The 21,825-nt window shown below is 46.5% G+C and overlaps 2 protein-coding genes across 13 annotated transcripts in view; both read right to left on the bottom strand.

The window, feature by feature from the left end:
• Window positions 1-459: 459 nt before the first annotated feature.
• On the bottom strand, window positions 460-1,401 carry LOC1276853 (protein G12). The gene is made up of 3 exons (XM_316252.5): window positions 968-1,401; window positions 698-876; window positions 460-628 (listed from the first exon to the last, which is right to left on the bottom strand). The coding sequence occupies exons 1-3, from the start codon at window positions 1,320-1,322 to the stop codon at window positions 527-529; spliced, it is 636 nt and encodes a 211-aa protein (XP_316252.2). The 5' UTR covers window positions 1,323-1,401; the 3' UTR covers window positions 460-526.
• A 2,987-nt stretch (window positions 1,402-4,388) lies between these two features.
• The window catches only part of LOC1276852 (calcium-transporting ATPase sarcoplasmic/endoplasmic reticulum type), a 33,020-nt gene continuing 15,583 nt past the window's right edge, over window positions 4,389-21,825 (bottom strand). For 6 of the 12 annotated variants that reach the window (XM_316251.5, XM_061643836.1, XM_001688763.2 and 3 more), the window contains exons 3-9: window positions 20,564-20,581; window positions 17,481-17,563; window positions 14,005-16,173; window positions 13,803-13,918; window positions 13,483-13,719; window positions 13,285-13,402; window positions 6,821-13,179 (exon numbers count right to left, since the gene is read on the bottom strand). In XM_316251.5, the coding sequence (XP_316251.4) occupies window positions 12,982-13,179; window positions 13,285-13,402; window positions 13,483-13,719; window positions 13,803-13,918; window positions 14,005-16,173; window positions 17,481-17,563; window positions 20,564-20,581 (2,939 nt within the window). In that variant the 3' untranslated portion in view covers window positions 6,821-12,981. Of the gene's footprint in view, window positions 4,823-5,955; window positions 13,180-13,284; window positions 13,403-13,482; window positions 13,720-13,802; window positions 13,919-14,004; window positions 16,174-17,480; window positions 17,564-20,563; window positions 20,582-21,825 lie in introns of those variants that run through there. The other 6 variants (XM_061643839.1, XM_061643838.1, XM_001688764.2 and 3 more) reach the window with 2 other exon arrangements.

The following is a 21,825-nucleotide window of genomic DNA, read 5'->3' as shown; positions in this document are numbered from 1 at the left end:
ATCAGGAGGTAGCTCTAACGATCCTTCTAATCGCTCATGTTTATCCGTTTGTCTCGCTCTCACTGGTGTTAGAAGATTTATAGCTTCTAGCACGTTATGTGTCGTCATCATCGTTTGCGCAATTCCAGTTAAAATCGTATAACAAAATTATTTCAACACGATTTTAGTGAGATTCTCCCGTTCTTTCGTAGCAATTTCGTATCATTTTTGGTATTATTTTGGCGGATTTGCTTTTTTCATTCGTTTATTCCGACCTTTTCATTTGTTGCTCAAACGTTGTCCAATAGGTTTCTTATATTCTTTGACTCCTAAGTCTAAGGGGAAGAATAGTTTAGTGATGTGAATAGTAGACCACAGAATACGTTCAAGGCTTATCGAAAGTGAAGGGTCAAAGCGAATTTGCGAAGAAGTGTTTAAGAGCGTATTTCTCAACGTACAATAGTTCATTTCAGCTTCGAATATGATTTCAATGAGTCTTTATTCAGTATGTGCTTCCATTGCCATTCCACCATGGTGTTCGTTCGATTTAGTTCCAGCCGAAGAAATCCTTCAGCACCTCCACGATATGGTCAACATCAACGCCGAGGCTCTCGAGCTTGTGGATCATGTTCTGGACCTCAGTCGAGCTCTGGGTAAAGTAAAAACCAAATTAATAACCCCACCCGGAAAGTACCGAGAAGAAGTACCATCAACCTACCTCGTACAGTGCGCGCAGCTGCTTGTGGTCGAAGTTCTGCATCTTCTCGAACAGCGCCTTGAACTCGGTGCTCGACTTCATCTTCTCCTCGAACATGGCCTCCAGCTCGGCGGCCGGCATCATGGCGAGGGCTTCCTCCAGCAGTCCATTCAGTCCACCGGTGCGCGCTGCCAGCGATACTAAAAAGCAGAGTTCACCACCAAAGTTACCTTCACTGCACGTTCCCTTTCTTGCTGTGTACTGTTGTGTGTACTGTGTGAGTATACTTACGGCTTCGCACGCTGGTCGGCTTGAGCGGGCTCAGGCCCAGGAAGTCGGCCACCACATTCAGCGATTCGTATGCCGGTACACCCGCTTCCTCGAGGTACTGGAGCAGATCACGCACCGCCGACAGCTCGAAGAACTGGTCCCATACGGCCGAGAACTCTTCGCCCTGCAGGTAGAGCAGAGTCTGCTGCACCTCCTTATCGGTCAGCAGGTAGCGCATGGCCAGGTCGAGCAGATCGTTCAGCGGCAACAGTCCCACGAAGTCATCGAAATCGTCGGTCAGGGCGCGGGTGGTCGGGGCACAGGAGACGGCACTGGTGGCCACCAGGCAAGCGACAACAAATGCGGCAATCTTCATGATGCTAGATTTGATTGGGTTGCTTTTGCACTGGTTTCGATGCTGTGGTACTGCTGTACTGAGCTGTAGTAGGCTTGGGAATGATTTCTCTACCAACCAGCCAGTAGCTTTTATACGTCCGCTGCTGTCAGTATCTTGAGCGGTCAACAGTCGATTAACCAGCTGTCGAAGGAGTGGAGTGCTGTTATCTGTGCCTCTCGAGTGTACATCTGTTGGCAACTACTGGACTTTCAGCCGGTCTGTCCCACACTCACTCTCAAGAAGTCCACCGTCCACTACCCATCACTGGTCAAGTGGTCCATACTTATTATAATAACATAATCCGATTAGCGATAATGATGATTTAGCATGGAATTTGTGTACTTAATTGATTACTGATCACGCCCTTTTGGTTTGGATGGGAACTTCTTCCCTTGGAACTCTCTACTTACCGTTCAATCCAGTACTTCTTCTGCGAACAGATGTTTCTAAGGCAACCGATAAGGCCAACCTGGACCTTGGACACAGTTCGTTGCAATGGAATGATTTTCACATGATTTAGTTTCTGGATGGAGATCTTCAGTCTAGTGGCTGGCTACTTGGTCGCAGCTAAATTTCTACGCTGCGTTTTTCCTCTAAAGTACTGCTGGGAATGGTTGGTTCACCAGTAGGAGAGATCAGTTGCCGAATTGGAGCAGTAGGTTTGGTATCGGTTTCTTGTTTCGGGACAGGTTCACTGATTCGTTCTTTCACTGAGATTGGTCTATGGTACAGTTTTCCATGAATTGGAATAAAGTAGGGATGAGTTCTAGGATCAGTTTGCCATGGGGAAAAATCCAGGACCAGTATAGGTTATGGATCAATTCCAGGATCGATATGGATATGGAATCAGTTTGTGAACCGGTGAGGATTCTGTAGAAAATTCCTGAATCGGTATGGTTGGCTTAGGGATCATTTCGTAGACCAATATGAGTTTACTATCAGTATCGGGAATATTATCAAATTTGAACAAGTTCCTAGGATGGGTACAGTATCTGTTCCAGGACTGGTATGGGTACTTCTGGGACTTCCGGGATTTCAAAGAATGGTATCGTTTCATGGTCGGTTCCAGGACTGACCTGGGCTCAGTTTCTTAATCAATTTCAGGGCTGGTACGTGAGTAGGATAGAGTTCCAAGACTAGAATGGATTGAGTTCTAGGACCTAATTAGTTGCTGGATCGCTAAACTAGTTTAAGTTTAGGATTATTACCAGCTCTTTTAAAGATTCAGGGCCGGTATTGTGGTACAGTTGTTAACTCGTACAACAGCATACCCGGCATGGATTCAAGCCCCGAATGGACCGTGTCATAGGACTGACTATCCTGCTATGGGTAACCAATAAGGCACTGAAAGCCAAGCCTACCAGGCAGGTATTGATCGACAACCGTTGTTGTGCCAAGTAGAAAAAAAAGATTCAATATCAGTTCTAGGACCGCCATCGAACATCGATTCTAGGATCGAAATCGAACAAATCCTAGCAACAGCATTGGATCAAAATAAGCTCCACGATCAGTATGGATTCAGGATCTATGCCTGGACTTGTATGGGATCAGTATCAGAGTTTCAGGATCAGTATGAATTGGGGTTCAATTTCACAACTGGTAATGTTTCAGAATCAGTTTCCTTAGATTAAAGAAGCACCCGGGAATAGCGTTGCATATCCCTTAAATCGTGCTAAATTAATTAGTAATAGGAGAAGTCTTTCATCTAAGGCACGCACATGCCTTCGATAACATGTTCTGCCGAATTCTAGAGCGAGAAAGAACAGGAGTAAGCTTGACATTGATCGTGAGAAAGGATGTACGTCAGACTGAGAATCTGTGACACCTTCTTGTTTAGAAGCCATCGAGTAGCTTCAGATCTATTTTGCAGATCGATGAGGTAGGAACATTCACTTCAAACAGTGCCACGATTTTCCACCAAGAAGCCATTCTACTATCTTCCTCTACTTGTAACGATAGATGATGAGAACAGATTACACTTCAAAGGCATTAGCACGAGTGTTCCAATCCCTTTAATACGAATACCCTCCTTCTGTAAGCATCCTGAATAGACTAGCGAAACAAAGGTTAATTTGATAGAGCGAATTATCGCCATCAAAGAGTTCTGTGATATCGACTTCTCTTTTCCCTTAACGATAATAATACCTTAATGTTAGATGATTGATTCAACCAGAGCAAGCGAGATAAAAATGAAAGTATATTCCTTACCTCAATTGCTGTATTTTTAGATAAATTCTCGAGGCGATTTTAAACCCACCATTTTGATTGGATTAACATGGCTGCTGAACTGTCTACCACCGTGCAGAACGCGCAGGATACTAGATGAACAACTAATGATGAGATTGACGCTCTGGTTTTGGCCGCCATGCTGAATGAGCATTTCTATGGAGATACACAACTAATGGCAATGGTTGCTGAGGACTTTCCAAATAAGAATTTCTCACCTCCACTATCAACGAAACAAAACAACCCAAGCAGTTGGGTGGAGGGCAGCGCCGGGGGGGTGGTTTCTTTTTTGTTGGTTTAGAGTTTATTTCTCTTGTCTTACTTAACAATTGCACGTTTTCGCTAACTATTTGCATGATTATCGTTTTACTTTAAACACACCGTTCTTCATTTCTGTCGTTTCTTCTTTCTGTCTGTTTAGTCCTCCATTTTGGGAGTTTCGCTCACTTGTCGGTTCTTTTTCTTCTTCTTCTCCTTCTTGATTAGACTTTATGCTTTTGGTATTGTTTGTTTCGCTTTACTTCCTTTTCTCCTTCTCCTATCAATCACCACCAATGTTGTTTTTCACGATTCACTTCGAGCGACAATGATATAAAAGGGTCGGGGGGGTAGAGGAAGAAGTTAATAATGTTAACACAATCAAACGCCACCCCCGTTCCCGTTCTCCTCACACCTTACACCCCCGCTTCCCACGCTAGCGGTGTGTTCATGGGGCTGAAGGGAAGGAAAAGCGGAGGCGGGTGGCTTGGTCTTCACAAATTGTCCGGGTGAAAGGCATACACATAGTAATTGTGGTTAACAAAATCGGAGATCAGAAAATACATAAGACACACACATACACACGATTTTATTTCTCTTCACATTTGGCGTGGTTTTGTTGTTTGGTTTTGTTTTCGCACAGTTGTTTTATCCATCTTACTATCTTTTTCTTCTGCTCTTTTTTCTCTTTCTCCTTAAAGCTTTCCCTTTTTTTTGCTGTTGTTATCTCGAACGACGGCACTTCTTACAGCCTCTTCTGTGTCTCTTTTCTCTTTTTCTTCTTCTTCTTCTTCTTCTTTATTGAGTACTTTCCCTCTTCTTACACATTTCTTACTACACTGCTGTCTCTCTTCATATTCTTTTTGATGCTTTGTTTGTTTGTTTGTTTGTTTTTGTTTTTTTTTTGTTCTTTTTGGTTAATTACTTAACACGTACACGTCTCTCTCTCTCACTCAAACCTAATGCTTACTCCCAGGTCTTAATGACTTCGTTGGCTGTTTCGTCGAACAAGTTTGGTTCGTTTTGGCACACAGGTTTCAGGATCACAGGTTAACACACAAACACGCGTGGTGGTGGTCGTCGTTGATGGTGGTCGGTGGTAGTCGTACACAGACGAGGGAGTGCAGAACGTCGAGGTCGGGGTCGGATCGGAAGGTCAACAACAACAGTAAGGTAAGACGAAGAAAAGTAGGGGGGAAGGAACAATCGATACGAGAGACGAGACGAGGGAAGAGAGAAAAAAAGAAGAAGAAAAAAATAAAACATTATAGATAAACCGAACATTTGAGAAAAATTATACAAAATAAGAAAAAAACGAAAGATAAAACAAGAGAAACATCATTTAATAATTTAGAGAGAGTGAAAAAAACGAAAGCAAATTTGGAAGCAAATTCGAATAAAACGAAACAGGAAGCTAATAGTAAAACTTTTGGAATTTCTTAATGAGAATAGCAAACAAGTAAAAAGCCAATTAGATTCTGTTTCAATCCACTCAAGTGGATCAAGTCAAACATGGTAAGGAAATGTGCTCAAATAGAGAAGGAGAAGAAGCTTTTTTTCTTGGACAGAACAGAAGCACTTGAAATAGAGAGAAATCAATTGGAAAGAAAGCAAGAAAAGTTTGAATTTGGAAGCCGTAACAAGAAAGCAATTAAACTTATAAAAAAATACATAATAATAGGGAAAAAAGGAAGAATTCAAAGCTTTTGGTTTGATGTATAATTTTGCCAAAATGGATAAAAAAGGGAAGGAAGATGATTTGGTTGGATTTTTTTGCTGTTTTGCTATCCCCGCCGATCGATGATGGACAGGATTGGATGGACAGGTCCCTAGGTCACTTACATCACAACTACATGTCGATTGTTGTTGTTGTTGTTGTTGCTTACCCTCACACTTACACAAAACGTACTTCTCCCTGTGTGTGTGTGTTGGTTTTGTCTCGTACGAACACACACACGCACACATACACATATGTACGCTCGGTTGGGGCAGGGATGGGGCACGGTAAAGCTGATGGTGTTGGTGGTGGTGGTGATGATAAAACACATACAGGACGGACACAGGACGACGAGAGCACAACACGTACCATCTCGTTGACTTCACGTGGGGGTTGTTTGTGGTTTTGTTGGGGGGGGTGTTTGAGCGAGTTGATGAGAGAAAAGCAATCACAAAGGTTGAGGGGGGACACACTCACGCTCGCGCGCCCTCGTGTGGTGGTTGTTTATTGCGGGGGATTGTAAGAACGGGGAGCTTTTAAGTTGTGTGGCCGCCGACAATAAAGCTGGATGATCACAGGGATGGGGGGGTGTCACAGGATATCGCACCGAAAGTTGGGATCAAGTTCTTCCAAAGCTATTCTAGCCAATCACACGCACAGAGAGAGAGAAAGAGAGGAAGAGCGAGGGAGATCAAACTCCAAAGAGGAACAAGCAATCACACCCGGTCACCAGGACACTCGAGGGGAGGGCTTTTCCATCAGCAGAGGGGCTCTTTTCTCCATTGTTGTGCTTTCTTTATCTCATCCCTTCTGACTCACTTTGTCACTTGTTCCCCCACCCGGGAGGATTATGATGAAAAGCGATCGGTAGGAAGTCATCCCAAAGAGGACATTAAAAAGCATTAGGATCTCTCTATCTCTCTCTCTCTTTCAAGTTGTAGGCTATGGATGCAGGGGGCATTGAGAATCCGGTCCCTCCTTTCGTTCACACTTCTTTTCCAACCCACAAAGGACGAAGCAAGCATTCCCGGGGGCTCATTATAACGAGACACGTCATAATGACGGAGAAAAGAAGGGACAAAATGGGGCATTTTTGGGAACGAACACACTCACACACACACGCTTTGGAAGACTTGGAAGACCGCCGTCCACATGGGAGGCAGGTTGATCATGACACACACACACGCGAGGGAGTTTTTTAGGTTTTTTTTTCTGTTCTGTTTATTATATGTGAGTGGGTGGTTGGTGGTGGTGGTTTGATTTATAATTTTTTGGGTTTATTTTTTATTTATTTTGAAACTGTCTTTAATGGAAATCTGGATTGACTGTGGGAGGCAGAGGAGAGAGAGAAAAAAGGGGGAGAGAAACGAAATTATAAACATTAAAAAACAATGATTCCACATCTCCGCCAAATGCCGAAGAGAGGGATAGCTTATTAAGTAAATAGATGGCGCTACTCTAAAAAGGCAAAAACTTCAGAGACTACTCTAAAACCACTACACTAGAGGGTTTGTCTACTAACATCATTCTCTACTCTACAGGGGAATTAGATTGATTCTCCTTTCTACAGCATTTGTACATACATTAGGGGTTTGTAATTTAAATTAGAAGAAAATCAGTAAAATCAGTCTACTTATTACAGCCACAGCTACACCCCAAAGATCCTCTCTCGAGGATCGTGTGCTTTTTTTTTCGCTACTTTTATGTGATCACTACTTGTCGGGGTTCGGAGGGGGGGGGGGATGTTGCATGCACTTTTGATGGGTGGCAAAAGGATGACGGGGATGAGGTGAATGAATGTGTCTTACGTATTTCTTCTCGATCTGCTTGACTGATCGAGAGATCGTGTAAACAGCACAGCACGCGCGCACGCTTGATCTGTCGCCTTGGATGGTTTCTTCAGGCATCATCAGCACGTCACTCATATCACACAAACACACGCGGCGGGGGGCGCTAGGATTCACTTCCATGCAGGCGGTACAGGCCGAGTTCGCGGGGGTTTCATCGTCTTCGCCGGATGGTACGGGGACGAGAGACCACACACACACACACACTCACACAGGAGCTCTTCACGCAGGCAAGAGTCACACAAACACTCAAACACACACGCACTGCAATGATTAGAATTGAAAGGGCTTGCGAAGGGCCCCTTGTAAGGCAAGGGGGGGTATGTGGAGAGAGTAGTGTTGACAGAAGAGAGACAGGGAAAAGGCTTTTTTTATCATCGGATGCACAGGTTTGTGTTGTGGTGGTGTGTGGAAACGGTTTCAGCGTCTTTGAGTTACCATTACACACACACACGCGCGGGAAGGTGAGCAGCAGAGGGGTTGGTCGCGATTAGTAGTGGTGAGTGAAGAAAGGCAAAGTTGGGGTAAATTAGTTAGGAAAAAGAGATTAATTTGTTTTCGGTATATTTAAAATGTATTTTTTATTTGTTTTTTTTTGTTGCTGTTTTTCTTTTTTTCCTTTGTTCTTCATTCTTACTTTGACGTCACTTCACGACGAACTCTTTTACTGTGTTTTCTGTTCTTCTCTTATCTGTTGTTGTTGTTAAGAAGATTGTGTAGATTTTGTTTGTTTGTTTGTTTTTGTTGTGTATGTTGTTATCTTAATCCATTTTTTCCCATTGTTTCTTCATGTATCACCATTTCTACCATTTCTTTCCTTTCTCTTTGTTATTTCTTAATTCACACTTGATTTTCATCTCAGTTTTTAGGTTTTTCCTTTCTTCTCTAATGATGTTATGTTTTTTCCTATCAACTCGCTCTTTGAAATCAATGTAAAGGATCAAGTTAGTGAGTTGCAATTTGCGTGTGTTGTTGGTGTTCCATCTCTATCCAAATCACCATTTTACAACACAACATTACACTACTTTCCCACTTTCTTTAACTACTTTCAGTATGGTTGTTGCTGTTTTTCACCTTCAGTTCTGCTTGTTCTGTATGCTAAATGTTATTGCATTCTTACTAGTGGGGGTTGTGGTTTCTTCTTAACTTTTATCTTTCACCACTCTTTCGTATTCTTTTTTTAATAAATTTTACTGATTTTATGTGTTTACTTTTAATGATTCATGTTGCTCTTGCTCGATTCTAACAACTGCAAGGGGGAGGAAAAGGATCTTATCATCTTTTACCATTTTTGGAATGGGGAAAAAACACAACGACTACTTTTCACCCCCACAAGCACAATAGGTGCTGCTCTTCAAGTTTAAAACGCCCAACACTATCGGCCCACATTGCCCAAACATGCGCTGGGGCTGGCCCGGTTGGGAAGGGGGGGGGGGGGGGGGGGGCGTTGAGATTAGTGATCGTTTAAACTAATCCCCGTGGCGGACTCGATTTTCCCCAATCATTTATTTCCTTGTTTTCACTACCTGACTTCTTCTTGTACAAAATAAAGTAAGAGAAAAAACGTTCCAAAAGAGTTCGACAATAATCGACACTCCATCTCTGCGCTTGTACACACACACAATGCCCCTTTTGCTCTGTTTTCTCCCTGCTCTCTCGCTCGCCATACAACAATAAAACGTCTATGAGCTGGCGAGCAGTACGAGAGTGCAAAATAAGCTAAAAACAAGGACATGAATGATGAGATGCACACACCACCAAGAAGGAGAATACAAAAGAATTTTATAAAAAGCATTAAATTGCAAGCAAACTATTTTCTCCTTTTCACTCTCCGACCCTACTGAAAAGGTATGCAAAAACCCTATCTAACAACATTCCCATGTTATGTTTAAAGCAACTATTTCTGTGTGAGTAGCGAATCGCGATCGCGATCGGATGGAATTCAAACCGGTGCAGAACTATTTACCAGAAAGGGATTTTCCAAATTTCCCCTCTTTCTTAGCTTGAAAATCTTCCCTTTCCTTCCTATATACCCTTTTAGGCACATCGCTGGATCATCATCCTCATCAGTAGGCAACAACCACCATCATCAACGATCATTTAGTCTCATTGTTTCACCCAAAAAGCGGCTCGTTTTGAGGCCAATTATGCCGTGCTAACCAGCGTATAAAAACGGTAGCAACACAAAAGCAAAACGAAACGAACGATTCCTTCTCTACACCCAAACCGAAACTAAACCCACATAACATGCCTAATATATATATTTGCTGCAAAATCGTTGTAATAAAAGGAGTTTCGCCTGTTGTGCGAAAGAGTTCAAGTATGAAGTGTGTAGTATGATAGTAGTAGTAGTAGTAGTAGTAGTAGTTATATAGATAGCAATAACATTAATTTCCCTTTCTTATCTACTTTTTGCTTATCAAGAGACCTCCTCAGACGTAGTAACCTTCATCTGGGTATCTTCTGTTGTGTGTGTCATCGTTAAGCAATAAACAAACGATCGATCGTATTCTTCTTTTTTTCTCATTAAACCTCTTCTTTTCGCCCGTGTTTTTGTTTGTTTCGTCGTTCATTCCATATCTTGGATGACTTATGTGTATGAGACGTTCACATACGTACACCATGTACTTCATGGTACGTTTCCTACTAATTCCCCCCGGAAGTGTAACACCACACCCTTCTTCTTCTTCTTATACACAATAAGAAACACGCCCTCTTCCCTCGGGGTTAAACGTTTTGCTGTTTCGTTTGTTCCGTTTTTTTGTTTAAATAAGTTAAGTAATTCACGCTCAGCGAAAGAACAAACTTGGAGGGTGGAAAAAAAGGTTGGAAAATAAGAAAGTGAGCGAGGGAGAGAGAGACAGAGAGGCGTGTTATCGCGATCGTAGGAAATCTCTGAAGCAGCATTATCATTCTCAACTGTGTATGTGTGTATTTTTTGTATGTATGTGTGCTGTGAGGGGCTTATAAACTTAGATGCATTTTCGGGGGTTGGAGGACACTGACTGTTCGCGTAGGTGTGTGCTCGATTTGGTGGACGTATAGTAGAGCAGGGGAGGAGGTTAGTTGTGAATGTTCTTCCGCTGTTACATTGTGTCTTATATTTAAGATTGGAAAAGCTCTTTTAATAATGTTTTTATTTCTTTTGCAAAGATGCAAGATGTAAGCCAATCAAACAAACAAACGCAATAGAAAAGGAAATGCACACGAGGGAAAACAAAATGGGGAAAGAAAACACACACACAAACACACTCCTTTGTAGTAAGCGGCACCACCATATTTTCTTCGTTGTATGGTGAGAAACATGTTTTGGCATATAAAAATAGGTTTACAAATTAAACGCTTCTCCCTCATACGATACGCTGATGACCGATGATTGTTGTGTTGTGTGTGGTTACTTTTGGCTGACCACAACAACACGCAGACGATGCTCACAGCCCGGTCAGAGCGGGAGAGAGAGAGCGAGGCAGAGAGCCGCCATTGTGTTGTGTGGAAAAAATAAAGTGTTTTGGGAGGGTGTAGTTTGTAGAAGTTTGGGGTGTTTGGTTGTGGGTATCATCTTGGGATAGCATTAAAAGTAGTAGTAAGTATCTTGTAAACAGCGCTCACACAGTTGTTGCTCACACCTCATTACTGCTATTATGCACACACGCACGCACGCACGCACATACGGGGTAGCGATTCGGACGCCCTTTTGCCGCATGTGATGAGAGATTGGATGTATGGTGTGGTTGAGCTCGTCGCTCATCCAGTCTGAAGCCTTAGTACACACAATAGTACGCAAGTTTTTTATGCATATGGGGTCCACACGTGTACCACACGCTCATACTGCTGAGATTATTTAAAAAAAAAAACCAAACTGCTAAAGCGCCTCTCTACATTTGCTACAACTTTAAATCTTCAGTAAAGTTGGTAAAATATTTCCCCATCTCCCTGCTGCTGCTGCTGCTGCTAAACGTTCGCTCCCTAAAGCCTGTCTGTCTCTCTGTGTGTTGGTGACAAACTGAGCTGTTGTTTTGAATGTTTGAGGAACCGGATACGGATGCAAATATGCATGTGCGAAATCCACATATAACGGGATTGTCACGTTAACGATGTGTGTGTGTGTGAGAGAGAGAGATAGGAACCTACCTAAGAATCAAATATGAACAACAGTTTCAACACTATTCATCTGAGCTTTCCCTATCCTTTTATCTAACCCCTCTCGAATATTCGTGTTCCTTCACACAGATATATGCAAACGCCTTGCTGCATATATCCGAGCTGCACATTACCATTACCCGCTCACAAACACAAACACACACACGCATTGACTCGTTGTGTGTGACTGACTGACTGCCGTTAATCGATGCCGCGCGCCGAGGACATGCCCCAAATAGCGCACACTAAAAGTAATCACACGCTCCACGGCTGTTCTAACTCTGCCCTGTACTACTCCATCCCTTTCCGCTAAACGTTTTCCTCTACCCTCAGCGCAGTGCGCAGAAGGAAGCTCAAACGATTCTACACCGGTCAACACACATAAGACGGCCGTGTTTTGTTATCTAAACTTTACAAAATCGATATTCGCTAAACATTTCAAACGCATCGGGATGCACGCTACGGGGAGGTGTGCACCGCGCACGCAAAAGGTGCGCATCGAAGCATCAATCAAAGAGATAGAAAGGTAGCTTTTGCTCTAAGTAATGGATTATAATAGTAACGATCTAAAAACAAACAAACAGAAGGAGGCAAACTGTCTCGCTTACTCGGGCGCAATAAACAAACGGCGTGACACAGAGGGCAGGGAGGGGGGTGCCACAGCCCGCCCGTCACACCACACACACACCCGGCACACAAATAGGGATTAAATGATTCTATGCTTTTGTCTTGTCTCTCTCTCTCTCTCTCTAGTATTTCTATGTTTAAACACCATCTTTTCGGTGTTTTCCCCCGTTTTTACCTACTCATATTTGCTATATGTTGCTTATACTGTCTTCCACGTTCAGAACAGTGCTGTAGAAACGTGGAGGAGAGCTTTCGATTCGGCTGTGTATTTGCATTATTTAATACACACTCTTCCCCGCGTTGCTCGAACGCGTTTGCAAATGATTGGGTCGAGGGGACGAGTACATGATAACAACTACTGTGCAACAGGGTTTTTTCCCCTACGATGAGCAACAAAACCGATCCATAATGCCGATTAAGAGAGAGAGAGAGTGTATGAATGGGTGGTGTGTGTGTGCCTATATATATATATCTATTGTTTTATATTATGCGTGCTATATGAATGCTGTGACGGGGTGACCGTGGTGCTAGTGGTGGTGGTGGTGGTGGTATACTACACTCTCTGTGACGTGCCGACTGCCGAGCGTCCACTTTCCTTCTTCTAACTCTGCCTGCTCTATCTCCTCCGTGTGTATGGTTGATGTTGTGAACGTATCCTTTATACTTCCCGACTTTCCCACCCCCGTGTTGTCGTTGCCCCCTTCTCTCTGGTGGCAACGCAGCAGTGGCAGAAGTTATAAGGTAGTACTAGTAGTAGTAGTAGTGGTAGGTAGCAGCAGCATTCGCAGATGTTCTGTTATCTTCGCGCGCACGCTCACTGCCATTATGGACCCCATATGATGTAAGCAAAGAACACGGCCCACGCTAACACTAGTCCATGCATATTTTTTATGTAACTCTCACCGTCCGAAATCCTTCTGGCGACGAACTTCAGGATCTCATCCAGCAGCACGACCGGCAGCGAGAACTTCATGACGGTCATCCACTCATTTCCGTCCAGTGGAGTGACTTGGAAAACGGTCTGCAAAATGGGGAGAAAACACGATCAGTGTGAGTAGCTGCTGCTGCTGCTGCTGCTGCTGAGGTGTATGTGTGTGGGGAGTCAGTCACCCGATCCGGTACTTACGGAAAGAACGTCAACGTAGAGGATGACGAAGTGGAGAGCGAACGACAGACACATGGAGGCAATCAGCCAAATGTTGCACCATGGCGGCATCTGGACAAGGGACTGGTTCTCAGACAAGCTGGTGGAAGAAAAAAGGAGGAAACAGGTTCAAAGTCAAAGCCTTCGAATTCAACCGGACGAACGCGACGTTCGCCTTACCTGTTCATGGCGTTCAACATCTCAATGGTGACCAGCACGGACAGAGCCATGGTCATTGGGTGCGGATCGTTGAAGATCTTGCAGTCAATACCCTTGAACTCCTCGCCACCGCCCAGGCAGGACAGATGGTGAGTCAGCTGCCAGTAGGACAGCTGCGGGCCAGTCTCGGAGAACATGAACCACCAGGCGGCACCACCAACGGTAGCGCAACCGACGTATCCACCAATGGCCATGTAACTGGGAAGGTGCGAGAGAAAGAGAGAGGATGAAATAAAATACAACCCAAAGAAGAAAAGCAGGCATTTGTTGGGCAAACGTACCGGAAGAACAACCAGCCAGAGATCAAACCTTCATCAGCCTTGCGCGGCGGCTTGGTCATGATGTCCAGATCCGGTGGGTTGAAGCCGAGGGCAGTAGCTGGCAGACCGTCAGTGACCTATTCCATGTGAGCGCCACAAACAAAAAAAAAAACCTTATTAAAACCCATTTTTTGAGTCACCAATCGCCCTCCAAAGCACTTACCAGGTTGACCCACAGCAGCTGGACGGGGATGAGCGCTTCCGGCAGACCCAGGGCGGCCGTCAGGAAGATGGACACGACCTCACCAATGTTGGACGAGATCAGGTAGCGGATGAACTGCTTCATGTTGTTGTAGATGGCACGACCTTCCTCAACAGCGGCAACGATGGAGGAGAAGTTATCGTCAGCCAGCACCATCTCGGCGGCCGACTTGGCGACGGCGGTACCCGAACCCATGGCGATACCGATTTCGGCCTTCTTCAGGGCGGGCGCGTCGTTGACACCGTCACCCGTCATGGCGGAGATTTCGTTCATGCTCTGCAGGAACTCCACGATCTTGGACTTGTGGGCCGGCTCGACGCGCGAGAACAGGCGGGCACGGGAGCAAGCTTCACGCTGCTCCGACACGGACAGATCGTCGAATTCGCGACCCGAGTACGACTTGCCGGTGGTGTCCTCATCCTCTCCGAACACACCGATACGGCGGCAGATGGCTTCGGCGGTGGCCTTGTTGTCACCGGTGATCACAATGACGCGGATACCGGCGGCGCGGCAGCGAACGATCGAGTCCTGCACCTCCTTACGCGGCGGGTCCAGCATACCGACGACACCGACGAAGGTCAGGTTCACCTCATACGTGTAGAACTTGGTCGAATCGTTCAGGTCCATGTCGTCCGGCTTCATCGGGCTGTCGGCGGTGGCCAGGGCCAGGCAGCGGAGCGTGTCACGGCCGGTACCGTACGTGCGGGTCAGGTCCAGGATCCGCTGCTTCAGCGTCTGGGTCAGCGGCACCTTGGTCGAGCCGACGCGAGCGTGCGTGCAACGCTCCAGCACACCTTCCGGAGCGCCCTTACAGAACAGCTTGGGTCCGTTGCCGAGCTTGGAAGCCTTCAGCGGGGTGCAGTACGAGGACATGGATTTACGATCGCGCGAGAACTCCAGGGTGAACTCCTTCTTCCACTTGGTTTCGATCTCCTGGCGGACGCAGATGGCCGACGAGCGGCGGTCCAGTCCCTGCTTGGCAACGTTGAACGGGTTCAGCTTCTCAGCCAGCACGATCAGGGCGGTTTCGGTGGCCTCACCGACCTTCTCGAACACCTTCTTCGTTTCGTTGAAATCAATGGCGGAGTCGTTGCACATGATGCAGATCGTGCCGAGCTCGTGCAGCGTCTCGTAGTCGGCGGCCTTGATGCGCTGTCCGTTCAGCGTCACCTCACCGATCGGCTCGTAGGTGGAGCCGGAGATTTCGAACTCGGTGAAGCTGCTGTCGTTGCCCTCGATCTTCTCGAAGATGAACATGCGCGACACGGACATCTGGTTGGTGGTCAGCGTACCGGTCTTATCCGAGCAGATGACCGAGGTGCAGCCCAGCGTCTCCACGGACGGCAGCGAGCGGACGATAGCGTTCTTCTTGGCCATGCGGCGCGTACCCAGCGCCAGACAGGTGGTGATGACAGCGGGCAGACCCTCCGGGATGGCGGCGACGGCCAGGGCGACGGCGATCTTGAAGTAGTACACGGCACCCTTGATCCAGGAGCCACCGTGGGCAGGGTCGTTGAAGTGTCCGATGTTGATGGCCCAGACGGCAACGCAGATCAGCGAGATGACCTTCGACAGCTGCTCGCCGAACTCGTCCAGCTTCTGCTGCAGCGGCGTCTTGATTTCCTCCGTCTCCGACATCTCGGTACGGATCTTACCGATGGCAGTGTTCAGACCGGTGCCGATGACGACACCGCGCGCCTTACCGGCGGCGACGTTCGTGCCAGAGAACAGAATGTTCTTCTTGTCCTGGTTGACGGCGCGCGGGTCCGGGACGGCATCGGTGTGCTTGATCACGGACACGGACTCACCGGTCAGGATGGACTGATCGATACGGATGGTGGTGGAGTAGATCTTGATCAGGCGGATATCGGCCGGGATCTTGTCGCCGACCGACACCTCGACCACATCACCAGGGACGATCTCCTTGGCGCGGATCTTCTGCACACCGGACTTGTCGCCGCGGATGACCTTGCCCATCTCCGGCTCGTACTCCTTCAGCGCTTCGATGGCGGACTCGGCATTGCGCTCCTGCCACACACCGACAACGGCGTTGGCGATCAGGATCAGCAGAATGACGAACGGTTCAACGAAAGCTTCAACACCTTCATGTTCCTCAAACAGAGCTAGTACCTATAGGGGGTTTATTGGAGGAGAGAATATATATTAGCAAATTTGTACTTTGCACTTTTTCTTACAAGAGAGTTTTTACAATCGTTCGTTCAATTTTTTACAGTGGAGCGCCGTTTATCCGGGCTTCTCGGGACTTGACCTCGCCCGGATAAGCGAATAACACGGATAATGAGTAAAATGATATATTTTATCACCAATTCCTGGTTATGTTTTGGAATTTTTCTTATTTTTTGATAAAAATAACCCAGTTTTTACTAACTTCATGTTTTTCCAAAGAGAATATTTAAAATTTGCCATGCATTATATTGTTTTTGTAATGACAATGTGCTCTTACCGCTTTTTCAAATATCCTCCTCATAACGCAATGTCACTTTTGTATTGAACTGTCATTTCTCAACAGCACGGATAAACGGAAAGCCGGATAAAAGGTACCCGGATAAACGGCGCTCCACTGTATTCCACAATTAATACGTGTCATATATTACGCGACAATTGAACACAACGTGAACAATTTTATCTAAAACACATTCCAAATTCTATTTCTATATGGAAAACACATTAGCAGAAGGCTGGACAAATATTATTTTTAGACTAATTTTTCTTATCTTTTCTACCGTCTACCTTCCTCGCAACACTTCAAAGGTTAGCAGGGGGGAAAAAGCGCAACGCAAAAGTGTCTGAAGGTTATTTGTTGTACGTGCATGGACCGTGCAAAAGGATGCTCTTTCGCGGTCGCGCGTTTTACAACATCCCGTGGGCCCGTGTTGCGCGCATAGTTTTACCACAAATTTTACGCTCCGCCGGCGGTAAAAGTCATCCAAAAGGGTGGTTATTTTTAAAACGTCCAACGAATTGGAAAAATAAAAAAACATAAAGAACGAACGGACACCTTCAAATATCACATAGCGTCACATTCGTGTGGGCACAAACCAAAAAAAAAAATCCCACTGTCAAACCACACACACCTCTGGGGGGGACTGCGCGGTGGTTACGTTAAATGGAGTAAACGACATAAACAGATTTTTGGCACCTTTGCGGCCAACTGTCCACTGACTGAATATCAAACACGGAAAAGCAACGGTGGAGGAGCGAATGAGCGCTTCATGCATATAAGATTAGATGAGTGCCAGGGTAACGGGACACAAATGCCACGCTGGATCACAACCATCTCAATTATTTTTTGGTAAACCCGGTAACTGATTGAATATAAATCTCGCCAAGCGTTGACTTTTAGAAGACGGCGCTTTCCCGTTGAACGAACGATGCAAAACCTTCCTTCATCGTCCACTGGTGATGATGATACTTACAAAAGAAATGATAGCGGCCAACAGCAGAATCTTAACGAGAAGATCATCGAACTGTTCAAGCACTAATTGCCAGAGTGTCTTTCCTGTTGTGGGAGAGAGAAGGAGAAGAGTTATCCGATTAGATGCGATGCTAATGTTTTGCAATTGTTTATTCCGGTGGTTCGCCTGCCACTCCTCTCTCGGCGCGTTACGATAGAGCGGCTGCTCGGGTCGGGGGGTCTGTTTGTTGGGTGTCTTCATCAGCATGCGGCCATTACCACCACCACCATCAACCGTGCGGCGCATGCAGCAATTGCGTTGTTTTCTACGCTATCCAATTAATTCGCTCGTCCAGAGGGGGGTCCAGAGGGAGGAAACATTCACGTTGTGTTGCGTGTCTCCTCTTCCGGTACCACCACCTCCCGTTGCAACGCCGGCATTTTGTTTTATCTCTTTTTTCGTTTCCATTCAAAGTAATACCACCATTCCATTCTAACAGGCAATAATGGTACCGGAAAATGCGAACTGCCTCTGCTCGCGAAGAGATTAACGCGCGCTTTTGTTTCAAATTAATACCGCTGGATTTGTGTATGTGTGTGCATATGTGACTGGGCCGACAACTTAATGCCAATATCAAAGACAGCAGCAGCAGCAGATTTTGCGTCCTTCGGTGCTTAATTCACATGCGTGGCGAAACACCCGCCGGGAATGCTGCTCTCGGCTGAGACAGGACAGGTCAAACGCCTGGCTCAGCTCGTGCGACACAACACGCTTCCGGCGGGGAGAAGGGATGAGGAGTCTGCCGGCACGGATGATCCAACCGCGTAGGTACGCAACCACCGCACCAAGAACGTACGCACGTACGTACGTACTTAGCACGTAATACTTATTTTTGTCAGGGGCGCATAAAAATAGCGTGCAGGCGCACGAGCGTACTACGGGGGGAGCGAGAGAGAGAGAGAGCGCGCGCATTTTGCAGGTTGGCGTTTTGTATATCTGTGTTCTGCTTGCCCCCTCCCGCGCAGCTACGTTGATGATGATGAATCCGGTACTGACCGGGCGGGCGCATGATTACAACCTCATAGTCAGGGCAAACATTTGGTCGTTTTAGCCGTTAATCTCTGTGTGTGTTGTTTTATGGGGGTCCACAGCAGCGCCTCTATATCAACAACGCCCTCTCACGCGCTTTCATCAGCAAACACGGGCTGGGGCATGGGCAGCTCCGGGGAACAGGTTGTATCTAGGACCAAATGCTACTATTTGTCACCTGATATACTGATTTTCTAGTGCCAGAGCTCAACAAATGGATCGAACGCTTCCTTCACGCTAAAGATACCGATACCGGGGAGAGTACAAAGAATTCGATGAACCCTCCCCACAACACACCGACACACGCACGCTGCCCGGATAAACAACCCCGCAGCAGCAAGCAGCGGTATAAATAGAAACATCACGAAGTGAAAAATGTGTCCATTTTGTGCAGTGCTCCGGTTGTATAATGCTCCACCACAATTCCCCCGACGCCCGGAGAGGATCGGTACACACTTTCATCATATATCCTTTTCCGAAGCGTTGTTTTTTTTCATTTCTTAATCAAAAGAGGATGCCAAATGTACAAAAACACACACACACACATCACACACGTGCGCTTTTTGTCGTTCATATCGGAGACAGGGCGAGTGGAGCAGCTCCAGCGGCCAGCAGGTCATTGAAGATCAGGGTCGGGTGGTTGGTAGGGTGGCGCAAATCCTGTCGTCGTAGGTCGAATAAATATTTTCATCCTTCACCAAATGCACACACCACCATCAACCTTGGCACTTCCACACCATCGACATGCGACATGATGATGCTGATGAAGATGTAACACGCGCCCGGGAGAGCCGTGTATTATCTCGAGCGGCCTGCAGCAAGCTGCCACATATATATTTACATGCCCTAGTTTTTGTCTCGCTCTACCGGGCCCTACTGCATTGCGAGCATTAACGAGAGCAGGGCGCTGTGCATCGACCACGGGCACACAAACAAGCACACGTCGATGTGAATTAGTCTGCGGTTACCGCTTACGCCGGGTGTGATTCGTGTGCTGCTCCCCCGTTTGCAACCGCTAACCACGCTTTGCTGCATTACCTGCGAACGGCCGAACGGAGCAGCTTCATCTGTTTCTTATCTTATGGCGCGCCATTAGACCATACGGTGGGGTCGCAGCAACGTGCAAAACAAAGACCTGCTCGCTCGATTCCTGCTGCTGCTGCTGCTGTTGGCCGCAAACAAGTGCGCTCGTTTGTGCTGTATGGGTCATACACACACACACACATTTGCCCAGAGAACGGGACGAACGGCGAGCATGTAAATAGACCAGCAGTTCGGCTGACTTTTACACGTACAAATAATTCAGAATTATGGAGAGAGAGAGAGAGAGCGAGAAACCGTTTCATCTCGTTGCAAACCACCAAAGTCGCGAGCGCCTGTTTTCGGGTCGTTCGTTGATAGCTTAACCGCGAAAGGTGGCGGCCACTGCTGCTGCTGGAATCCTTTGTTTGATGATCGCTCGCTTCAGTGCCTCCCGGTGGTTTCGTTTATCAGGAAGGGCGGCGGCGGCGGCAGCGTCGGCTTATGTTTCCCCCAAACCCGGGCGTGTGTGTGTTTTTTGTGGTGGGAAGCGGGAACCAGTTTGATAGAACGCGTCAAAGTGATGACGTCTTCAGGTCCAGAAAAGGGTTGCCGATTTTATTTATTCTTCCCGCTCCGCCTTCGCCTCCTTTATCGGGTCGTCACACATGTACACCCACCACATGTACACAGGGCAGAGCGCGGTGTGTGTTGGCGTTCCGTTTCACCATATTTTGCTGCTATTCTTTGCGGCTTACAGCAGGGCCACGGCTGCAATGCAAGTCTCTTGCACAACCCAACCAGTGTCGTCGTTTCCAGGTTGTGCGCTGTCGATAGCCGTTTGTCCATTTAAAAAAAACGCTGTCTGGCGATACTCGAACGAATGTACAGCTGATGAAACAGACCGACCCAACCCTCTCCTCTATCGTAACGCGAACGAAAGACCCATCTCCCTTACACTTCCGCGTAGACTCAGCCGCCCGGACGATACGTACCTTCTTCAGCGGGTAGTTCTGTGGAGAGAGAGAGAGAAAAAAAAGAAAAATATTTTTAGAATATTGATTTTAAAGTTTTTTTTAAGGTAGAATGTGAAGTGAAATATTCAGTTCGCTCCGCGAGAGTCCCAAGAACGTTGGAAAAATGCATCCGATATCCGTCGTAAAAGATCAATCGCGATCGTGTTCACGTGCTAATTGGAGCAAAAGATTGGCAAGATTCCGGACCATCGATCGACCAACCATGCCATCATCATCATCATCCATGCGCTCTCCCACTTGAGATCATCCGAGACGCTTGGCCGAGAGTTTGACGTCAGTGCGATGATTCTCGTAATCTTGCCCCAAACCGGTGGAAAAGCGGGAAAATAGCGAGCGGAGAAAAAAGAAAGAAAGAAAGAAAGCAGCTTGTTGGGAAGATTGCGTTTTTTTTGCCTCGTAATAGTCGGGCCGAGTGCGTTACACGCATAAGTACGCAACGCAAGAGAGTCAGTGACGGGGAGTTCTAGCATCTTCCTGCTACTACTATCACACACACGCAGCTTCAGCATCGCTTCACCATGGGCCTCATGTCGGGAGGAAAAATAATCAAACCCCATCGAAAAAAGGAAACAACCACCATTCTTCTGTTGGGTGAGAAGAGGGATCGAGCTACGAGTACCACCCATCCAGTTCGGCCCCAAAAATAGACACATCGGCTTCTCCCCACTAGGGAAGCTAACGCCAGCTTGGAGGAAGAGTAGAGTGAATCGGCAGACCAGCAGGACGCAATCAGGTGGGCGCCCGCCGCTTAATACACAATCCAGCGGACAGTACACCACCACCAAACGAAACCAAAGCAAGCAAGCAAACAAACTTCCTTCGCAACTTCGTTGTCCGAAAATTACCGGTTGGTCAGTCGAGAGCGAGAGAGAGAGAGTGTGTGTGAGAAAAAAAGGTTGATTTTCTTTACGCATTTTCAGCACCTCTCATCGTTTTTCCGAATTTCCTCCTCCCCAAAAAAAGAGACAAACCGATGCTGTTTGCTGTTTTTGCTTGCTTTCACTGTCCACACTCTCACAGCGTCGTTTCACGTTCACGGGGAAAAAGTGAGCGGAAAAGTGGTGGTGTGAAAAATGCCCCCAACACACAGTGGAAGTCTTTTTTCGCCGGCCACTGTGAGAGGCCCAAATCTCCTGCGTATTTATAAATAAGCACGCATTTACACCACAATATCTCGATGATATGGGGATATTAAATTATTGTTTCTTTATGATCGTGCC

This window comes from Anopheles gambiae, chromosome 2 (genome assembly GCF_943734735.2).
Source record: "Anopheles gambiae chromosome 2, idAnoGambNW_F1_1, whole genome shotgun sequence".
Taxonomy (NCBI): Eukaryota; Metazoa; Arthropoda; class Insecta; order Diptera; family Culicidae; genus Anopheles; species Anopheles gambiae.
Note: the sequence above shows the minus strand (reverse complement) of the source record. Positions and strands in the feature narration are given on the sequence as shown.